This window comes from Nycticebus coucang, chromosome 22 (assembly GCF_027406575.1).
Source record: "Nycticebus coucang isolate mNycCou1 chromosome 22, mNycCou1.pri, whole genome shotgun sequence".
In the NCBI taxonomy this organism is placed as follows: Eukaryota; Metazoa; Chordata; class Mammalia; order Primates; family Lorisidae; genus Nycticebus; species Nycticebus coucang.
The window spans coordinates 13,428,060-13,450,153 of NC_069801.1; the positions used below are offsets into that span (position 1 = coordinate 13,428,060).

Here is a 22,094-nt window from a genome sequence, read left to right on the forward strand (position 1 = left end):
ATTAGGGGAGGAAGAAGAGAGAAAAGAGAAGAACTGATAGCCCCTGAGCTTTCACAGCGGAGGCTCTGCCCAGCACTTCACATCCAGTGGCCCAGTCACCCATTTTGTTGATGGGGTGCGGATGCTGTTGTCCCCAATATTTCAGGTGAGGAAACAGAAGCACAGAGAACTGAAAAAGGTAAAGTCAATTGCCTGAGGTCACACAGTTGGTAAGTGGCAGAACTAGGAAGTCTGGACCCAGGACCCACAGCACTGGGTGACAAGGTGGAGGGACTTGGGAGATGTGGGTCTCCGCTCAGCCTCTCCCCATAGGAGGTTGTCCAAGCTGTAAGGGAGAAGATGTTTCCCACATCTACCCCTGATCTGGGTGCTAATGCAAGATGTTTTCCAAAACTGCTCTCAGGAAGTTCAGTTTCTTTTAGTAAACTTGTCAGGCAGGGAAAGAGGACAGAGGCAGTCAAGACCAGGTCAGATGGCTTGGCTGCGGTCCTTGGCTCCAGCCTGTTATGTTCCTTGCTTGACCAGTTAAATGTAGATCTGACTCTGGGGACCCACAGACCACAGCCCCAGGCTCCACCTGCCCATCACCTGCCACACCCAAGCCTCCCCGTCCAGTGGATTTGCAAGGGAAAATGAAAGCACAGAATAACCAGCCCCATGCGTTTCCTGGCATTGGGTGACTAGCGAAGAGCTTCCTCCCTCTTTGTGTACCCACTGGACACTCCTCCCACATCCCCCAGCTGCTGGCTGCAGAGCTGGCTCCGGTGGCTGGTCACAAGCTCAGCCCCTGGGCAGACCCTCATCTGCACAGCCAGGGAAAAATCAAAGGAGGCCAGTGGCCAAGATCTGTCAGCCCTTGGCCACCCCCAAAGTCACCTTTGCTCAACTCCTCAGCTGGCCAAAGCCAGCCCAGAACACCCTCCCCTCAGCTCAGCAGGATCCAGGAACCAGCCCCTATTGGGCAATCATTAATTGGATTTTTGACATTCCTCAGCCCCAGGCGGGCTGGAGAAGCATGCTCCCCAGAGGAGCAGAAGCTCAGGACTGGCACTTGGACATGCAGCTGACCGGCAAGGTGCTGCTCTCGGCCGCTGCCCTGCTCCTGCTGACCGCAGCCTACAGACTGTACAAGTCGAGGCCTGCCCCAGCCCCGCAGCAGGGTGAGAAGGCGGAAGCTGAAGCCCAAGAGGAAGCAGAGGGCACGGGACAGCCTGCCGTTCAGGGGGCTTCTCCTGGGGCGCTGCAGAGGGTGCCGAGACGCCGCCGGAGGGTGAGCAAAGGGGCTGGAGCACCTCTGGACTGCAGCTGGGATAATCTGGGAGGCCCCTGCATCCTGGAGTGGGGGGAGCACCGTCTGGACTCAGAGCAGCTGTCTCCTCTCTGCTGCAGCCAGGAAGCCGGGACAGCTCTTGGCGGTAAGCCCAGCCCTCCCCACTGCCCCCATTTGGGCCGTGAACCCAAACTCTTCCCCACTGGACCCACAGTGGACGGCAGCTGTGTAGGTGGTGAGCCTGCCCCATGGCAGGGCATTGGACCCCCTGAGCAGCCATGGCCCGGGCGGCTGGGACCTGCCCACCAGCTGTGCACAGCCACTGAGGAGGGGAACAGTAACATGAACGAGAGCTGGGTCTTCACCCGTGTGACGGGGGTCAGCAGGGCAGAGGTGGGGGCTCTCCAGGCTGCCTCAGATGTCGGCCTGTCCTTGCATCAGCAGGAGGGGGCCACCAATGCCGCCTACACCTTCTCGTCCGTGGCTCGAGTCCGGATGGAAGAGAACTTCATCCAGAAGGTGGAGGGGGTCTGGCCCAGGCTGAAGGGCAAGGTGTATGACTACTATGTGGAATCCACCTCGCAGGCCATCTCCAGGGAGAAGCTGGCCCCCAGGACAGCCCTGGCTGAGGCTCCATCCCCTGGACCACTGCCCAGGCCCTTGGGAACAGGGGCAGCTTCCCCAGGTCAACCCAAAGACTCAGAAGGTGGACCTGACGCAGCTGCCTCCCCCCAGCCTGCGCCGTGTCCCTCCAACCGAGGTTTTAGCCGGAAGGACAGCCTCCTGCAGATAGCAGAGAACCCAGAGCTGCAGCTACAGCCCGGTAGCCCTGGTGGCCTCACTCCACCCTGCCCAGACCAGGGCGGGGAGCCCCACGTGCAGCTGGTGGCTGGAACCAATTTCTTTCATGTCCCGCTCACTCCCGCTTCAGACCCAGATGTCCACCTGGATCTGGGCAATTGCCATGAGGTGCTGACCTTGGCTAAGAGGAAGAACCTGGAGGCCCTGAAGGAGGCCGCCTACAAGGTGATGAGCGACAACTATCTTCAGGTGCTGCGCAGCCCCGAGGTCTACGGGGGCCTGAGCGGGGCCGAGAGGGAGCTGATCCTCCAGCGACGCCTCAGGGGCCGCAAGTACCTGGTGGTCGCTGACATGTGCCCTCAGGAGGACTCCGGCTGCCTCTGTTGCTATGACGATGAGAGGGATGCCTGGCACCCGCTGTCCCAGCTGCCCCCCGAGGCTGTGTCCCGGGGCTGTGCCATCTGTAGTCTCTTCAATTACCTCTTCGTGGTGTCCGGCTGCCGCGAGTCCGGGCGCCAGCCCTCCAATCGCGTCTTCTGCTACAACCCGCTGACGGGGATCTGGAGCGAAGTGTGCCCGCTGAACCAGGCCCGGCCGCACTGCCGGCTGGTGGCCCTGGACGGGCACCTGTACGCCATCGGGGGCGAGTGTCTCAACACGGTGGAGCGTTACGACCCTCGCCTGGACCGCTGGGCCTTTGCCCCGCCGCTCCCCAACGACACGTTCGCGCTGGCTCACACGGCCACGGCGTGCGCCGATGAGATCTTTGTCACCGGCGGCACGCTTCGCTATCTGCTGCTGCGCTTCTCCGCCCAGGAGCAGCGCTGGCGGGCCGGCCCCACCGGGGGCAGCAAGGATCGCACGGCGGAGATGGTGGCGGTCAACGGTTTTCTCTACCGCTTTGACCTCAACCGCAGCCTGGGCATCGGCGTGTACCGCTGCAGCGCCAGCACCCGGCTCTGGTACGAGTGCGCCACGTACCGGACGCCCTACCCGGACGCCTTCCAGTGCGCCGCGGTGGACAACCTCATCTACTGCGTAGGGCGCCAGGGCACACTCTGCTTCCTGGCCGACTATATCTCACCCAGGTTTGTGTCCAAGGAGCTGCAGAGCTTCCCCACCCCGCAGGGCACCCTCCTGCCTGCCGTCCTGACCTTGCCCACCCGCGATCTGCCCCACACCAGGGTCTAGCAGCCCCTCATGCAGAGCTGGGAAGTGGCGAGCGCCAGCCTTGCCTGTTGCTCTGTGGGTCATTTCTGGGCAGTCAGGCAGACCCAGAATTTGGCCATCAAGAGGCAAATTCTAATCCTACATCCTCTGCTGGGTAAGTGGCCGCTGGTGTGTGGTTCTTAGATGAGTCTTTATCCTCTGCGGGCTGCAGGGCCCACTGCAGGAAAGAGAGCTGGGGACCATTGTTCCCGGGCCGAAAGCATCCGCGTCTGCAGGGAGGACCCCACCTCACTCCAACTCGGAATTCTTGGGGGAATTTACCAAACACTCAGAGATATGATCTTATTACAGCCACGGTTCCAAGTGCCAGTTGACTGCCAGCAGCCCCTCAAACGGGTCCCTCTGGAGAGAGGCCAGCCTCTAGGCCTCCGGTACCCTTTCACAAACACTAAGCTACTGGGCCCCACCCCTATGGTTCCCAGAAGCACCTGGGCCACACAGGTGGGAAAGACGCAGGGAGGAGACCTGGGCAGGACCAGGAAGGAACCTGGCCGGACGGAGAGGTGAGCAGGACAGGTGAAGCCCCATGGGAATTCTCAGCAGCAGAGTAAATTTACCAAAGTCCACTTTACTTTTCTCATCACGGGAAGGAAGAGAAAATCCAGGATAAGAGGTGTTCTTGTAGAGTCTACTAAGGATGCAGCTGAAATCTCAGGAAAGGCTGTGAACCGAGCTCCTGCTCCTGTTACTGCTCACTGACCACTGTGCCCCTTCCCTGGGTCTCAGAATGCTTCCCGGCATCTCAGCCCTCCTGTCTGGAAGCAGGAGCAGCCACTACCAGCCACCAGGGCAGGTGAGAGATGACAGCCCTCCCTGTGCCATCTGGTCATCTGGTCTGCCTCATCAGACAGGAGAGGACCCGGGAAGGACAGGCCCATGACAGAGCTGAGGAACCAGGAAATTCTAGTGGCACATCCTGAGACTGGACCTCCTATCACATTAGGCTTAGTAAATTCTGGAATGGAGAAGACCCCAAACCTCAGGAAGGTGCCTGTTCTTCTGGGAGGGAAAGGAGAGAGACTGGTCCGGTCTGTCACCGTAGCTCTTGTCCCATCTTTGAGGCAGATGCAGATACAGATAGAAAAGAGTGATGCCAGGGGAGAAGGGAGGTACACGGTGGGAGAGGGGCGGTGCATCGTGGGAGAAGGGAGGTACATCGTGAGAGAAGGGAGGTACACGGTGGGAGAAGGGAGGTGCATCGTGGGAGAAGGGAGGTACATCGTGGGAGAAGGGAGGTGCACCATGGCAGGGCCTGACAAGGGAAAAAATAAGGATGCCTTGGATCTCAGAGTTCCTATCTGGAAAATGGGAAGAACAATTCCTGGCTTTGCCCACCTTGGGGATAAATGACAGCCTGCAGAGGAAGCTCTTCCCAAGTTGCAGGTGGGGCCAGACCGAGCGTGGGGCTCAGGCTTCTGGGCTCAGGCTGTGGGGTTGGTTGGAAGAATCAGGACTAGAACAAAGGATGAGAAGCAGGTTGGTGTGGAGATGTGAGGACAGCATGTTCTGGACCACAAGGCCACCAAGGCCTGGGAAGATGAGGCAGCTAAGCTTAGCCCTAAATTGGAGACTGGGAAGGGAAAGTCAGCTGGGACCATAGCTGGTCCCTGGGGAGAGTGACCCCCTCTCCCCAGCCAAAGCCGCATTCCAGCTCAGTGTCAACACTTAGGCATGAACCTCCAAGGGATCCATGGGGTGAGGAGGCTGACTTTGGTGACAAGACTCACAGGAGGCATCGGCATTGTGAACTCAGACTGGGGGAAGGGTTCACTTGAGAGGAGACTCCCCTATCTGGGAGCTGGGGGCAGGCAGAGCCAGCCCTAGACCCCAAGGGCAGGCCTGTGGTGAGGACCCAGGCAAAAGACAAGATCACACCCAGACTGGGTAAAGTAAAAGAAAGCTTCCAAGCCTAGGAGGGACAAACGATCACTATGGAAAACCTATTCCAAAGCCTACCACATACCTGTGGCAGGGTCAAGGGAAATGATTCCAACAATAAGGCATCAAAGTTTGTTTCTGACCCCAATCGATGGTGGGAGTGGTCTTCATAATGAGAGGGAGAGCTGAGGTCTGGGGCTGGGCTGAGATGAGAAGGACACAGTACATCTAACCTACCTCCCTATAGCCTCAACAGCAACATCACTGATCAATCCCTGCATCTTGTCTGGGTGAGAACCTTACTTCAGCCTCTTGGCTGTCTGAACAGTGTTGTGGGCAGTAACTGCCAATGTATTAGAGCAGGTGTGTGCCTCCTCATGGCCTGGGGCTCTAGAACAGGATTTCAGGAAAGGAATAGTTAAGGCCATTGCAGTGAAGCCAGGTAGTTTGGGGCCTGCAAAGACCCCTGAGGGCATGGTGGTCAAGGTTTGTTCATTCACTTGTGAAATAAACATGTACAGAATGTTTGGGTGGGAGCAGGCATGTTCTAAGTGCTAAAGATACAGCAGACCCCTGCCTTAGTGGAGCTCACCTTCTAGGGGAGGCAAATGGACAATTTTTTAAAAGCAAACACATAATAAAATAAATCGAAGCTATGCTGATACATTCTAAGGAGCCAGTGGGTCTGGAAATGCGGAGAAAGGGTTGTTCTTTTAAATCATGTGATCAGGCCTCCTCCATGAGATGACATTGAACTAGGGGCCTGAATGCAAAGCTGGGAGGTGCACAGACCAGGACAGGCTCAGAGAATGGGCAGGTGAGCCCCAATTCTGGGAGGGCTTTGCCAGGCATCCTCCCAGGAGCATCATCTCAGCACAGGAAGAAAGTCAGGGCCCAGCTATTCTGGTTTAGCCTTTGGCATGAGGGAAAGAATTCAGTCACACCAACATTTATGAAAAGAGACTCCTTGGAAGGGAACAAGTAACATTCCCCAGGAGAGAAGCAGAGTCTGCACACATAGGGATGAGAGCCATCATTGTTACCAATGTGTCAGACACCAACACAGGTGTGCAGCAGGGTACCAGCCTGCTGGCATGGCTTCATGGGGGCAGAGTCTAGGACTCTCTCGCTAACTTGTTCAGTAGCCTGGGGTCTGCTGACCTCCTGCCCTTCACCTCAAAGTGGCTTCAGTGTCACTTGGCTTCCCATGAGTCATCTGTGCTACGTTTCCAAGACAAGTTCTTTCTTCTTTAGAAATAATAATAACAACAATAATTAAATTGGGGTTGCTTTCCACTTTAAGCCAACCAGGCCACTCCAGAAAGAAAATGAAAAATAGAGAAAAGTATAAAAAAAACTCCCCCACTCCGCCTCCTGAAGACACCACCTACTGTGGCACACCTCCCTCTGGTCTTTTCCTTCTGTGTGTAGTTTTTGTTTGGCTTGATTTTTGCCTAGGTGTGATTATGCTAAATGTGCCTTTCACTTCTTTTTTTCTTACTTAGCATGTTCTAATAAGCTTTTTCCCGTGTTATTACAAACCCTCGGTAAACATCCTTCCGATTGTTGCACAATATTCCATCGAGGGAATGTACCGAGGTTTATTTAAACATTTCCCTCCTCCTGTTGGGCCTGTAGATTTTTTTTTTCCTGTTCATTTCTTTTTCTATGATAAATAAAACATCCTTTGTTTTCTCGCTCCTCTCTGTCTGGGGCCTCCATCAATATTTACAAGAAAAGTCCAGTCTAGGTTTTGTCTGGAGTAGCAGCATTGTTGAGACAAGCATGGAAACCACAGCATTTGCCTAGGGCTGGGTCGTGGACTGGAGGACACAGATGGACCTTGGAAACACCCATTGAGAGAGGCAAGGCTGCTGGAAGGAACATCCCAGGGGCCCTTCCCCATGGAATACCTGGCCAGGTGAGACAGAGAGCTCCTTTCACTGGGTCCCTACTCTTCTGGTGCCAGGTACCAAACTATATGCTTTTATACGCTTCTCCTTGCCCATCCTATTTTACAGGTGATTTACGCATCTCCTTTACAATACTATTTGAAACTGAGGCTCAGAGAGTTTAAGGAAATTGGCCTTCATAGAAAAATCCAAAGACCTCCAGTTTCTTTACAAGTGTGCTTGAGGCTGGGCGTGGTGGCTCACACCTGTAATCCTAGCACTCTGGGAGGCTGAGGCAGGTAGATTGCTTGAGCTCAGGAGTTCGAGACCAGCCTGAGCAAGAGTAAGACCTTGTCTCCACTAAAACTAGAAAAATAAGCCAAGCGTTGTGGCAGGCACCTGTTGTCCCAACTACTCAGGGGGTTAAGACAAGAGGATCACTGGAACCGAAAAATGTGAGATTGCTATGAGTTACAATGATGCCGTGGCACTCTACCCAGGCTGATAGAGTGAGACTTGGTCTCAAAACAAAACAAAAATCAGTGTCTTGAACCAGATTCCAGAGCAATACTTTCTCCACTCTCCTAATGTGAGCTGGAGGAGCCAAAGACTCAGCATCAGACCATCTCCTGGGCTGCCCCCAGTCCCATCTTCCCCCAGGCCCATCAGTGATGCTCCATGTTTGAATTCTGAGCTCAAAGCACATTTTCTTAAATTCTCCGACCCTCGCTATCTCTATCTGTATAATGGGTTTGCCACTGCCAGCTTCAAGAGGATGTTGTGAGACCAACAAGACAACACAGATGAAGCACCCAGTCCAGGAACTGCTTCCAAGTGGGGCTCAGAGGAGCAGCCGTCTTCTGCAGGGGGCTTCTCTGAGCCAGTTGGAGGAGGAGAGTCTTCTCAGACCCCCTGCTCCCTTTTCTCAGTATCCTGGTCCTAGAGGAGCAAAGTGGTCTGAGATTTAACCTTCAGCAACCCCTTCTTGTCTCAGAAGGTCTGGAGTCAGGGATGTTCAAGATAGAGCTACTCATATGAGAGTATCCAGCTTTGGAGACTGTGAGCCTCTGCTCTTCTCCAGGGTGGGGAGTTCAGAATTAAAAGGCTGATTTGAGATTCACCAGTCTCAAAACATCAAGCATTTTCCTGGGACATCAGTATTAAGGAACTTCAGAAGCTACTCAGAGACCCCTGGAAACCATAAGGCGCAAGACAGAGGGGGCTTCTTTCTTTTATAGATTGAGAGTAACCTCCACTCAGTAACTGGGAATAAGCTGGTCTATGTCTGGCTGCAAATATTTAGAACCACAGACAGAGGCAGTCAGCACTTCTCACCTTTGTAATCCTTACCTGGAAGGACCCTGTGGTCCCAGAGTTCCCCCTCAGACCCCCTGAAGCTGCGTCTCCAGCCAGGAGCAGCCCCAGGGCAGGTGGGAGGCTGTGGCAGAAGGATGGAGATAAAACAGGAAGGGAGGAGGTATATTGGAGGAGCTGGAGAGCCAGAAGAAAGGAAAGCCTGGAGGAAAGTCTTTACAAACAGCTGGCCTGCAGGTTTTTTGCAAAGTGGGATGTAGGTCAAAAGAAAACAAAAATAAAAAAGTGATCAAGTCTGGGTTGACTCTTGGTGTGCTCAGACGAGGTGAAGGTATTAATTTTATACCAATAATAATAACAGCATTCCCTGAACCAGGCTCTGCAAATCTTTACCATCAATGCCTCACTGAATCCTTACTAGGACATCATTGTCTGACAGATCTTCATGATACAGAGGAGGAAACAGGACACTGCGTGACAACTTACTATTTAATACATATTCTTTTAAATGATTATTAGTATTTATAATATTTACCTTTTATTAATAAAAAACTGAAAAAGAGAACTGTAAGCATTGTTAATACATTTATTGAGCACTCACGAGGCTAATAGGTGTTTTGTTTGTATTGTCTCATGTCCTCAAAACAATCATGGTAAATTGTAAAATTGGCCAAATTCTTTCCTTCTCATCGGTTTCTCCACCCCTTAAATCTGGCCATGTGACTTGCTTTGCCCACTGTGAAGCGGTAAAATTTGGTGTGAGCAGAGGCTTGAAAATTGCTTGGGCTTTGGATTTACTCTCTTGTGGTTCTCAGAAACCCTAAGATAGCTACCATGGGAACAAGCTCTGTCTAGCCTATGGGAGGGTGAAAGAAACAGTACCCAGTAACCCCAGGGACCCCAGGCAATAGCCAGCCAAACCTCCAACTGACCACCAGCTGGCCACCTACAGATTCCTAAAGGAACCCAACCAAGAGCCGCAGAAGAACCACCCAGCTGAACCCAGCCCAAATCACCAAGCTATGCATTCTCTTAGATGCATAAGAGAAAGAGATGGGTGTAGTTTTAAACCACTAAACATTGGGGTGGTTTGCCACACAATAATAGATAAGTGAGAAAACAATCCTGTGAGGTCTTATAGTTAACTAGAGTTTAAGGAAGCAAAGTAGTGTAGGCCAAAGCAGGTGGATAGCTTGTGCTCAGAGCTCAATACCACCCTGAGTAAGAGTGAGAACCCATCTCTACTGAAAATAGAAAAACTACCCAGACATTGTGGCAGGTACCTGTAGTCCCAGATACTCAGGAGGCTGAGGCAAGAGAATCACTTGAGCCCAAGAGTTTGAGGTTCCTGTGAGCTACAATGACACCATGGCACTGTACCCAGGGCTATGGGCACCACACCAGCAAAAAGAGAGACTCTGTCTCAAAAAAAAAAAAAAAAAAAAAAAGTGAAGTAGCTTTCCCAGGGTCACACAACTGTAAGGTAGAGAAGCTGGGACCAGCCTCCCATCTCTACCTGACTCCAAATCCTGGGTTCTTTATCATTCAGCCATATGGGCCTGGCTCTGTTCTAGCCAAATTCAGGCCTTAGGGACTTAACGCTCAGCCTTCTACCATTCCCAGAAGAGCTGGGTCTCGCCCAGGACCCAGGAACCACTGTTTATACAGGGGCAGCTCTGAGCCAGCTCAGAGAAGGAGCTTCACAGAAAGATCAAGAGATCAGCTCCTTGAACAGTAACCACTAGCGCCCATGAAGCACAACCATTCTGCTCCAATATCAGCATTTGCATTCTGTCCAAGAGCCTCCAGGGCTGCTGAGAGGCCCTCTGCCCACGTAGGGGACGGGCTGGCACTGCCTGGACATTTATCGCCCCCTAGAGGAGCCCCCAGCCAATGACTAGCAGGAGTGGGGGTATAAATGCACCAGTTCCCTCAGCCCTGGGGGGATATGACTCTGACGCTCTTGTTCTGCACTGGCTCCCAGGTTTCCCAGAAGGACTGAGTCCCACTTTCCCTGGCAATATCTATTCATCCTGATAATATCCCTTTCATAAAGTCACTTCAGTCCTCCCTACCAGGGCTCCCACTCACTCTTCCTTCCCTTTGTGAGAAGAGGAACACCCTTTTTTCTCCTTGAACCTGTTCCATCTAACTTCTCTAGGACCTCACACTGCAGAGAGCCCTCTCTGACACCAACAATCTCCCTCTGTCTCCTAGATGGTTCTGAGTGCATTCAAATGGGCTCCAGCATCTTCCATCTTAAAGAAAAACCACTTTCACAAGACTTGGTCAGTAGTACAATAAATAAAAACTGTGAATTTGCTTTAGAAGGTTAAAAACCCAGGGCAGATATAATGAATCTTTGTTTGCAATGAGTGTCAGAGTTGATGTTGTTGTTTCGTAGTCTTGAAAACAGTTTATCCTCTAAAGATTTTGATTGTTTCTCCTGCAATCATGTTTATACAATCACATTCAGTGATTTTTACTTTGTAGATTATATGAGGGTCAGTTTGAATGGGGCCTCAATTTGAATCAAAATAAATTCTGAGTGACTTCTTTTAGAAAACAAAAACAAAGCATAAATACCTCCTATTACAGAATCTGATCTGAGGGAACCAAAATCAACTAGCAACCACACCTGGGGGTCAAGTGTTTAACTTCTTGGATTGGAAAGCCCATATGTAATATCTTTTGACCATTTTCTTTCATTTCCTAAACCTGCTATCTCTTCCCTGGACAGCACAATGGGTTGGATAGTCGGGGCAGGAGGCGGGTGACAAATTAGGCAATACCAACCTCTAGGAAACCCAGGCAGGTCAAGTCTGTAATAAGGTTATCTTTTTTTTTTTTTTTTTGCAAAAAGTCTCACCCTGTCATCCTAAGTCAGGTGCTATGGCATCACAGTTCACAGCAACCTCAAACTCCTGGGTTCAAGGGATCCTCCTGCCTCAGCCTCCTGAGGGACTATAGATGCCCTCCAATTAGTTTTTCTATTTTTAGTAGAAATGGGGCCTCACTCTTGCTCAGGCTGGTCTCAAACTCTTTCATTCAGGCAATCCACCTGCCTTAACCTTCCAGAGTCCTGGATCACAGGCACAAGCCACCACACCAGCCCTCTTTTTAAAAACACATTTTTTTATTGTGGTAATACACATAACACAAAGTGTACAATTCAGTGGCAGAAAATAGACTCACAATGTTGTGCATCTAATTGTTTTATCTGCTTACCAAAGATATGCAAATATTTATTATAGACTATGTAATTAGAAAAATACAGAGAAGCCCCAGAAGACAGTAGAAATCACTCCCACCCAGAGATAACCGGTCACTGCTTTGACTTCTTTATTTCCAATCTCTTATGACCAATTTTTAAAAACAAAAATGGGACCTTACTCTATACATATTTTGTTGTAACTGACCTTTCCCCCATCAAAATACCATGACTACCTTTGTGTGCTGAGTTTAAAAAATAGATCACTGGGTTTCTTCTTTATTGTGGTAAAATATACATGTCACAAAATTTACCATTCTATTTTAAGGTCTACATTTCAGTGGCATTAGGGTCATTCTCATTGTCATGTAACCATCATCACCATCCATCTCCAAAACTTTCTCATCATCCCAAACTAAAACTCTGCACCTATCTTTTTTTAAATATTGGAGTGTCATTTTGTTAACTAGGCTACAGTGCCATGGCATCAGCCTAGCTCCTGCAACCTCAAACTCCTGAGCTTAAGAGATCCTCCTGCCTCAGCCTCCTGAGTAGCTGGGTACCACCACCCGCTACAACACCTGGCTAGTTTTTCTATTTTTAGTAGGAGTAGGGATGGGGGTCTCACTTTACTCAGGCTGGTCTTGAACTCCTGAGCTCAAGATCCTCCTGCCTTGGCTTCCCAGACGGCTAGGATTACAGGCGTTGAGACACCACCCTCTGTCTGAGACTCTGCACCTATTAAACAATAGTCGCTGTTCCTCTCTCTTTTCTTCCCCTCCCCATAAGGGAACATTGTCTTTAACTTTGGAAAACATCCTTTACAATGATGGAGAAGTTCTCTGCTCAATGAGCGCAGAAAACTGGAAATAGGCCTTAAGCACAGACATATTGGTTTCCATTCATTCTGGAAAGTTCCGCAAACAACGCAGCACCGAGCTTAGTGGGATGCTTTGGGGCAATAAAACACTCCTTCTCTGGAGATGAATAGCTTCTTTCTCAAAAACCCTGACTTCCCTCCTCATGGCCACGAGGAAAGAAAAAGGGAAAATCATAGTCTCTGTTCTCTCTGCACTTCCTCCAGCCTCACGCTAGATTAATTACTTTTGGTGCTTTCACCAAAAAAAATATAGTTTGGAAACAGCAGAGGTATAAAACATGTTAATGATGGTGTTACATTGTGGGTCCTAATTATGCAATTACGAGCACTTACGGGTGCGTGGAACTGAGCGACTGTAATTACATAGTAATAATCGCTTCAACGTTATTCCGCATTCAAGATAGGGACTGTATTTAAGGAGCATCAAGTTGCAGCTACTGTGGGGAGGAGCCGGAGTGGGGAGGGTTGGAAGACCAGGGCTTGGGGTGTGAAGTGGGCACCAAGGAAAGTTGTCTCTTCAGGAGCAGTGTGAGCCAGACAGGCAGTAACAATGATATTGAGTCAGCACAATTTGACAGTCATGAATTCTGCCCTTCGATCATCAGATGTTCCTTAGACTGCTACTCCCTACAAGGTGCCGGGGTCAAGGTCGTGAATGACTGGGTCAATCATACTAGGGAAGCTAGTTTGTGGATTTTAGGAGGAAGACCGCAGGAGTAAAGTGGCATTGTCATCAGATGATGCTACGAGAGTCAGAGTAACTTGACTCTGACTTGACTTATCCCACTTAATCACCTTGCCAAAGTGGTGTTCGCCATTGTGAATTTATTCCCCCCACCTCTTTCTGTACTCTACCCTTTAGAAGGAAGTTACCACATGCAACCCCCCATTATGGGTAGGGAGTTCTGTTCTTCGTGGGGGGAGGAGGTAATACCTCGATAAACTAGTTGATAATACCTCCATAAACTTCTGTAGAGGAGATTTATCTATTCTTTCCCCATTTATTTACTTACTCAGTCACCTATTTCTATCAGGACAGACTCACAGATATTCACTTCATGCTTTGGATTATATTTTGACATGATTTAGTGCTCAAATTATTCCAGTTTTTCCATTTGATTACTGTGTTCTATTGACATGCAGCATTGTTCGGAGTTTTTTGCGTGCTTCCTTTCTCCCCAGCACTTCAAGATGTTCCAGGCCCATCTTGCATATGCCTTGCCCAGTCCTAAAATCTGTCATTTCTCCAAGGAGCCCTACAGGAGAGAAAGATTTTGGAAACCAAAATCTAGGCAACTTGGTTTTCAGAGGTTTTTGTGCACAAAGGCAGCAGTGTTTGATTTCAGTTTTAAATGTGTCCTTCCGGCTATTGTGAAGAGAATGTACTGGTGAGTGGGCAGAGAGGAAGCCGGGACGCCAACATGGAGAACATGGGGTTTGTCCAGCCAAGGAGAGGCAGTGGCCTAGATTGGGCAGGTTGAGATGAGTCTTTGTAGTGCCCCGCCCGCCTGTGCCCTCAGCCCTTCCAAGACATCTGTCTTTGCCTTAATGATCCTGAATGGATTTCTGTTGCTTACAACCAAGAATCCTACCCAATAGATTAGCAACTCTCACCTTTGACCTCTACACTGGGCTCCCAGAAGTCAGGGTATGAGTGTTTAATTTCACCCTCCCAAGCTGTTGCACGGAGTCTGGCACTTGGGCCATCCTCAGGAAGCACTTATTGAGCTGGATTTGTGCTATTCAATCCATGAACAGTTGGCTGCACAATGGTGCACCCTCAACAGGGCTACGGGGGGCACCAGGGTGACCCATTTAAGAAAATAAACTGTTTTCAAGATCTTCCCTCGCATTTATTTGTATGGAAACAATTAGCGTGCTAATTAAAATTGAGTCTTATTTTCTCATTAAAGTGGGCCCAGCAGGACCTCCAGTTGGCAAGATTTTGTTGGCAAAAAGTTTGAGGCTCTCTAATAGTAGAAAAGAAGGCCGTTTTCATGTCTCATCAAATGCTGATCATTCAGGTGACTGCTAGATCCGGCTGGCCCTCCACAAGACGGGGTGGCATTTGCAAGGTCAGCAAGCACATGTCAACACCTCCATGTCCTGTCTCAAATGAGTGACAATGTAACTCATCTCCCAGCTTGGCCCGGCTGGAGTTTGCCTTGCTCCATAAAGGAAGAGTTTGGTACTCAAATTAATAGTATAAACAAGATTTCAGGAGGGAATGTTTAACCTACTTAAGAGAACACACTGTTTTCAAGCAATTAGTACCATTTGCACACAATGAATGAGCTAATTGCAGATAAGCCTTATTTCTACCGTCAGGAAGGATCCAGCAGACCACGCTTGCCAACACTTTGCCAACGGTTAGTTTATATCCCCACATGTTCTTCAAAGGAATGATATAGCCATTCACTGAAAGCAATCCCCTACATTCAGATTTCTAAGTAATTTTCATTAATTCTCACTAGGCCTTAATTTCAGCATCTATAAAATGGGGGTAATACCTATCTCACAGGGCTGTTGTGAGGACTTAATGAGTAAGTTTATGTCCATAAACGGAAGCCAGATTCACGCTGGCCTTCCCCCAAATTGGCCAAATGAGGAGATAGACTCTGAGCTCAAGCCGCTGCTGGGGACGTGCAGCCGCCATATTCTCAGAATGAGGACAACATGGCCTTGAGTCTGGGCTCTGTTACCAGCGAGCCGGGCAAGTTGGTTCCAAACTTCTCTAAATTTCAAATGTCTTCCTTTGTCAAACGAACTGGATGAATGAGCTTCGCAATTTTAAGCTTAAAAAAAAAACAAAAGAATTCTTTGCTGGCTCATATTCTATTGGGAAGGAAGAACTTCCACCCTCTTAGCTTCAGCGATTGGGAGCTTGAAAACTAAACAAACAAAAGAAAGGTTAATGGGGAAAATGGCACTTTTTTTTTAAATATGTACATGCCTGGCCCCCAACTGTCTATAGAGGGATTCCAGGGATCCCACCTGGAACGCCTCTCTGAAGACCCTTTCAGTCACCGTTTACCTGGGGCCACTTCCCTGACTTTGGTAACCTTGGCACCTCTGATGATTTCAAGCCGGGTATTTTGCAGGATGTCCCTCAATTTGGGTTTGCCTAATTTTCCCTCAAAATCAGATGCAAAGAGTTCACGGGCAAGGGGTGAACCTTGAGGAAGCAGTCAGACACAGAGGCTTGTCCATCTTTTTATGGAAAGGAAGAGGGTAGGAACTGGGGGATGATAAATAGCGGGGAAGTCACTAGAACATACGTGGGGGCGCCTATTGAAGGTAAGGGCCACTGTGGGAAGGTCTGTTTATGCAGCCCCATCCTAGTGTTACTTGAGGTGTCCGTGGTAAGAGTCACTCTTCTCTCCCTGGCAGAGAGATTGGGGGAGGGAAATGTATGCCCTGCTTTTAGGCAAATGAGGAGAGGCCAGAGAGGTCTTCCTGTCTCTGTTGGTTCTCAATTACCTTCAGCTCAAAATAATTCTTATGCCAAAGTGGCACATTCTGAGATGGCATATTCTTACCCCTTCACTTCCAAGTGGACCCACTGTTCTACTGAGTCAAAGGGATCCCACCCAGGGAGTCCTGCAGCCAAGCTTTTTCCATGACTATGGGGTGAGGCCTTGAAGCAATGCCTCAGACCTCTGGGACCACAGATGGAAAAACATCTCTCTCTCCTTCATTCATTCCACCAATGCTCACTGAGCGCCCAGTGCATGCCAGATATTGTTTTAGGACACACCCACCCACACACACAGAGTGAAGCTGGGCATGGTGGTTCCCGCCTCCTAACACTCTTGGGGGCTTGAGTAGGAGGGTTGCTTGAGGCCAGGAGCTCAAGACCAGCCTGAGCAAGAGAAAGACCCTGTCTCTCTAAAAAAACAACAACCAGTGGTCAGGAGAGGCAGGGGAATGCCCTTTGTTCCTTGTGCCACAGAAGATGGGATGAATCTGGGTGGACCTCATAAGATCGGTCAAGATGGGATGAATCAGAACCTTTAAGCTCAGAAGTGGGATACTGGCACTTTGAGTCAGGAGTCTGCCAGCCTCTTCATTTGCCAGCAAATTAATAAACTTAAGGAGAGAGGGGAAGGAAGGAAGGAAGAAAAGAAAGAAAAGAAAAGAAAAGAAAAGAAAAGAAAGAAAGAAAGAAAGAAAGAAAGAAAGAAAGAAAGAAAGAAAGAAAGAAAGAAAGAAAGAAAGAAAGAAAAAAGAATCAGCCAAGCACGATGGTGCAGGAGGCTGAGGCAGAAGACTCATTCAGGGCAGGAGAATCATTTGAGGTTTCAGTAAACTATGATGATGCCACTTCCATCTAGCCTAGGCAACAGAGCAAGAGCAAGACTTTTGGGATACCCCCCAAACAAGAAACCAATGAGCAAATGAAGAAGATGATTTTGCATGCTGAGAAATGCTAGAAAACCAATGACACAGGGTGATATGATAGAGAAATCTGTCTTCACAGGGGTCCCAAGAAGCAGACCCTGAGAAAAGGATTTGAGTGCAAAATAGTTCATGAAGGAGGTGACCCCAAGAAACAGGGATAGGGGAGTATGAAATGAGAAGAGGAAGGGAAGAAACTCAATAGAGGGTATGTTTGGGACTCAGTCCTGATGGGGGACTTGCCGGTGGGGTGCAATGCCGGTGGGGTGAGAGGGTTGGAGTATTCACTCGCCAGCTCCCATCAATCATTGTGTGAGGGATGCTCTTGGACAAGAAGGCAGGAGGCAGTGATTCCCTGGTACTTCTGCCTGCTGCACACAGGCAGTGCCACTCTGACACACAGAGGAGGCTCCCCGGCAGAGTGAATGGAGTACTGCCCGGGGGGTGTATGCAAAGGCTTCAGGTGTCCCTGCACAAAGTGTGGGGCTGGAAGGCACCAGCCTCAGTAGTTTCCTGAATTCTCCACTGGAGTTCTTTCTCCTTGGGGATGAGGTGGAAGGGAGGGAATAACCCCTTGAGGTTATGGCTACTTTCTTTTCTCTTTTTCTTTCTAAGTAATTTCAAGTTCACAGAGAGTTGCAAGAATAACATAAAAGCCTTTTTTTCCCTCGAGTAGATTGGTGACAGCATGCTTCAACACTCCCAAATTCTTTAGTATTTTTTTATTCCCTGAAAATAAGAACATTCTCTCGCATAATACCACCATCCAAATCTGCAAAATAACATCATGCATTACAACCACGACAACTTGCAGACCCCCAACTGTCTCAACATTGTCCTATATGGCAAACTAATCCCATTAGGATCCCACCGGACACTCACCTCTGAAGGTCTTTTTCGTCTTCCTCAACCTGGAGAAGTTTTTGGACTTGGATGGCCTTGACACGTTTGATGACTGTAAGCCAGGTATTATAGAGAACGCCCCTCAATTTAAGTTTGCCTAATGTTTCCCCGCAATTAGATTCAAGTTATGCATTTTGGCAGGAATTATCACAAAAGTACTGCTGTGTTTTTCTCCCTATACCCTATCAGGTGGCATGTGATGTTGAACCTGTCCCATTAATGGTGATGCTGATGGCTTGACTAAGGTGGCATTTGCCAGGTGTCTCCATCTAAAGTTACTCTTTTTCCCTTTGTAATTAACAAGTATTTTGTGGGGAGGTACTCTGGGATGATGTAAGTATCCTACGCTTCATTAAACTTTCACCCACTAGTTTTAACATCCGTGGATATTTCTTGGCAGAATTACTTCTTACTATGATGGTTGCCAAATGGTGATTTTCCTAATTCTGTCATTCCCTCTCCACGTATCAGCCAGCCTTCTTCTGTAATGCCTTTTCTCTTCTCCCTAGTCATTTACTTACTCATTTATATCCAAATGGAGTAGTGGTTAGCATGATTTATGTTGATGCCCCACAGTGGGAGCATGATTTATGTTGATGCCCCACAGTGGGAGCCCCTGTAAGTCAACTTCTATGTAGCTTTTGTGTGTGTGAGTGTGTGTGTGTGTAAAAAGGGAGTCACACAAAAATGCACACAATTCCTTAAAATAAATCTTTTTTTTTTTTTATTGTTTCTGTTTCTCTAGAGAACTCTGGCTGATTCAGACACCATCCAAAGAGTGAAAAGACTGGGTGTCACCTGTCGCTCAAGGAGTAGAGTGCCGGCTCCATATACCGGGGGTGGTGGGTTCAAGCCCAGCCCCTGACCAAAACTGCAAAAGAAAAAAAAAAAAAAAAAAAGAGTGAAAAAACCATCCACAAAGGAAGAGGACGTATTTACAAATCATATATCAGATAAGGGCATACTATCCAGAATACATAAAGAATTCATACAATTCCATAGTATAAAAGAACGAACACCCAACTGAAAAACAGGCAAAGAATTTGAATAGACATTTCACCAAAGGAGGCATCCAGTAGGCACACACACACAAAAGAAGTGCTCACCATGGTGCGTCATTAGTGAAACGCAAATCACAACCACGAGATTCCAACACACACCCACTAGCACGGCTGTGGGTAATCGAGAAGCAGAAAATGACACGCAGAGGCAAGGAGGTAGAAAAACTAGATCTCTCATAAATTGCCGGTGGGAATGTAAAACATGTAGTTGCTACTCTGGGAAATAGTTTGAAAGTTCCCCCAAAAGCTAAATATAGAGTTGCCATATGATCTAGCAATTCCACTTCTAGGTATATTCCTGGGAGGAGCGAAAACATATGCTCACTCAAAAACTTGCGCACGGATGTTCGTAGCAACATTATTCATAATAGCCCAAAAGTGGAAGCAACCCAGATGTCTATCAACTGATAAATGGATAAACAAAATGTGGTGTAGCCATAAAAAGGAATGGAGTACTGATATATGGTACAACATGGATAAACCTTGAAAACATTATGCTAAAAGCTACGCGTACAAGACCACATATTATACGATTCCATTTATATGAAATGTCCAAAGCCGGCAAATCCATACATAGAGAAAGCAGATCAGTGGTTGCCAGGGGAGAAATAGAAGCAGGAAATGAGGAGGGACTGCTAATGTGTGTACAGTTTCTTTCTGGGGCAATGAAAATGTTCTGGAATTAAATAGGGGTGATAGTTAACACATCTCGGCAAAGGTACCCAAAAAACTCACTGAATTGTACATTTAAAAATAGTAAATGTTATGATATGTGACTATCTTAGTTTTTTAAAAGGGCATGATGGAGGCTTATTTTAGCAGGTGGTCATTATTAGTTGCCCATCCCAGGACCCAGTAGTATACCCAGTGATAAGAGAGCCCTCAATTTTTGTCTGAATCCAAGGCCACCTGGAATAGAGCACAATTCTCGTAACTTGTAGCTGGATGAGGCCATGTGGCTAAATTTGGGCCTACAAGAGCCCAACAAGAAGAAATCAGGCCTTTTTTCTGCTCTTCCCCTTTCGTATTTTCTGGAAACTGCTGTGATGTTTGGAATTCAAGCAACTGTCCTAGACTATAAATTGATAACCAGCCGTCAGCAAGACAGAAGGAGGGTTGGTCCCATTGACTGATGAACTGCCATAGACTGCCCACTAGCTACTTTAGACTTACAAGAGAGTGAAATAAACATTGTTCATTATTAAAGAAAAAAAACAAGAAATGACAAGGCTTATTTTGCTCATGCACCTGTAATGTGATCACACAACAGCTCAGACCTGCTCCGGTCAGCGTAAGCTGGGGGTGGCTTGAAGGTTGGAGGCTAGAAACATCCAAAAACTCTGAGTGAACAAGTCTGCCAGATAAAGCTGACTGTTGCCTGGGATCTTAGCTGGGGATGTCAGATGAAACATGTAAGTGTAGCCTAGCCATGTCACCTGGACTTCCTCATAATGTGGGGACTGAGCTTTTACATAGACAGAAGAATCCTTAGGCATAAGTTGTATCACATTTTATGACCCAGCTTCACAAGTTGCACATTTTTAGCCAGACGTGGTGGCTCACACCTGTAGTCTCATTATTCTGGGAGGGTGAGTTGGGAGGATTGCTTGAGACCAGGAGTTACCTGCCTGTGTAACATAGAGAAACCTTATCTTGAGAGAGAGAGTGAGAGAGAGAGGGGGAGAAAAGGAAGAAAGAAAGAAAGAGAGAGAGAGAGAAAACTCATTTTCACTGCATTCTATTCTTATATACAAATCACCTAAGTCTTGGATGTTAGTGTTGCTCAAATCTTGTATATCTGTACTGATTTTTCCATATATTTGTTTTATTGGTTATTGACATAGGAGTTGTATTATCTATTGCTGCAATATAAAAATGATAACAAACTTTGTATCTTAAAACAACATAATTTATTATCTTACAATTCCATGAGTCAGAACAGTTTGACATGGGTCTCGGTGGGCTAACATCAAGGTGTGGCAGGGATTCTTTCTTTTCCCAGAAAGTATCCATTTCCTTGCCCTTCCCAGCCTCTGGAGGCTGCCAGCATTCCTTGGTTTGCAGCCCCTTCCTCCATCATCCCAGTCAACAATGGCAGTTTGAGTTCACTCCCCGTTGTATCACTCTGACCGCCTCTTCCTCCCTCTTCCACTTTTAAGGACCTCTGTGATTATATTAGGCCAACTCAACCCAGACTAATTTCCCCATTTTAACATCAGTTAATTATCAACCTTAATTCCAGCTTCAACCTTAATGCTTTTTTGCTGTGTAAGATAATATATTCACAGATTCTAGGGATTCAGACATGGAAATCTTTGGGGGATCATTATTCTGCCTCCCACAGGAATGTTGAAATCTTCAGGAATGTTGAATATAATCACGTATTCATGTTTCTTCTTGTAGTTCTATCAGTCTGTTCCATGCATTCCAAGTCACATTAGCTATCGCCTAAACATTTAAGATTATAATCTCTGGAGGAATTGACTCCTTTTTCTTTATGAAATATTCCTCTCATATTTCTTCTGAAATCTTTGACTGATATCAACAGTCAAACTCTGGCTTTCTTTTCATTAGTGTTAGTATGACGTTTCTTTTTCATCCTTCAGCTTTTACTCAGGTCTTTATATTTAACATAGTTTTCCTGCATACAGCATTTGATTGGGTCTCACACTTTTATTTTTTATTTTGGATTAATATGAAGGTACAAATGATTAGGTTATATTGCTGGCATTTGTAAAGTCTGAGTTGCAACTGAGTCCTTCACCCAGGAAGTGTGCCATACACCCCTCCATTGTACCCATCAGGTGGGAACTTGCCAAACCCCCTGCCCCTTCTTGAATTGAATTGTGTTTTTCTCCCGTGTGGGCCTGGAGTTGTTGATCTATTGGTTTCAACTTAATAGTGAGTACATGGAATGCTGCTTTTTCATTCTTGAGATACTTCACTAAGGAGAAAGTTCTTCAAATCCATCCAGGTAAATACAAAAGATTCAAAGTCTCCATCTTTTTATGGCTGAATAGTATTCCATGGTATACACATAGCACAGTTTATGAATCCATTCATGGGTTGATGGGGACTTGGGTTGTTTCCACCTCTTTGTGATTGTAAATCGAGCTGCTAAAAATTCGAGTCTTACACTCTTTTTCATTCAAGTTGATAATCTCTGGCTTTTGATAGGTGTCATGAGACCACTACATTCAAAGTAACTAGCAATATGCATATGCCATCTAGCTATTTTTTCCCATTAATTTCATCT

The 22,094-nt window shown here is 47.7% G+C and overlaps 1 protein-coding gene across 1 annotated transcript; it reads left to right on the plus strand.

The window, feature by feature from the left end:
* Window positions 1–978: 978 nt before the first annotated feature.
* Window positions 979–3,764, plus strand: KLHDC7A (kelch domain containing 7A). The gene has a single exon (XM_053577170.1). The coding sequence runs from the start codon at window positions 1,016–1,018 to the stop codon at window positions 3,260–3,262; it is 2,247 nt and encodes a 748-aa protein (XP_053433145.1). The 5' UTR covers window positions 979–1,015; the 3' UTR covers window positions 3,263–3,764.
* The last annotated feature ends 18,330 nt before the right edge of the window (window positions 3,765–22,094 follow it).

Coding starts and splice junctions, on each gene's coding strand:
- KLHDC7A (XM_053577170.1), top strand. CDS start 1,016: ATGCTCCCCAGAGGAGCAGAAGCTCAGGACTGGCACTTGGACATGCAG.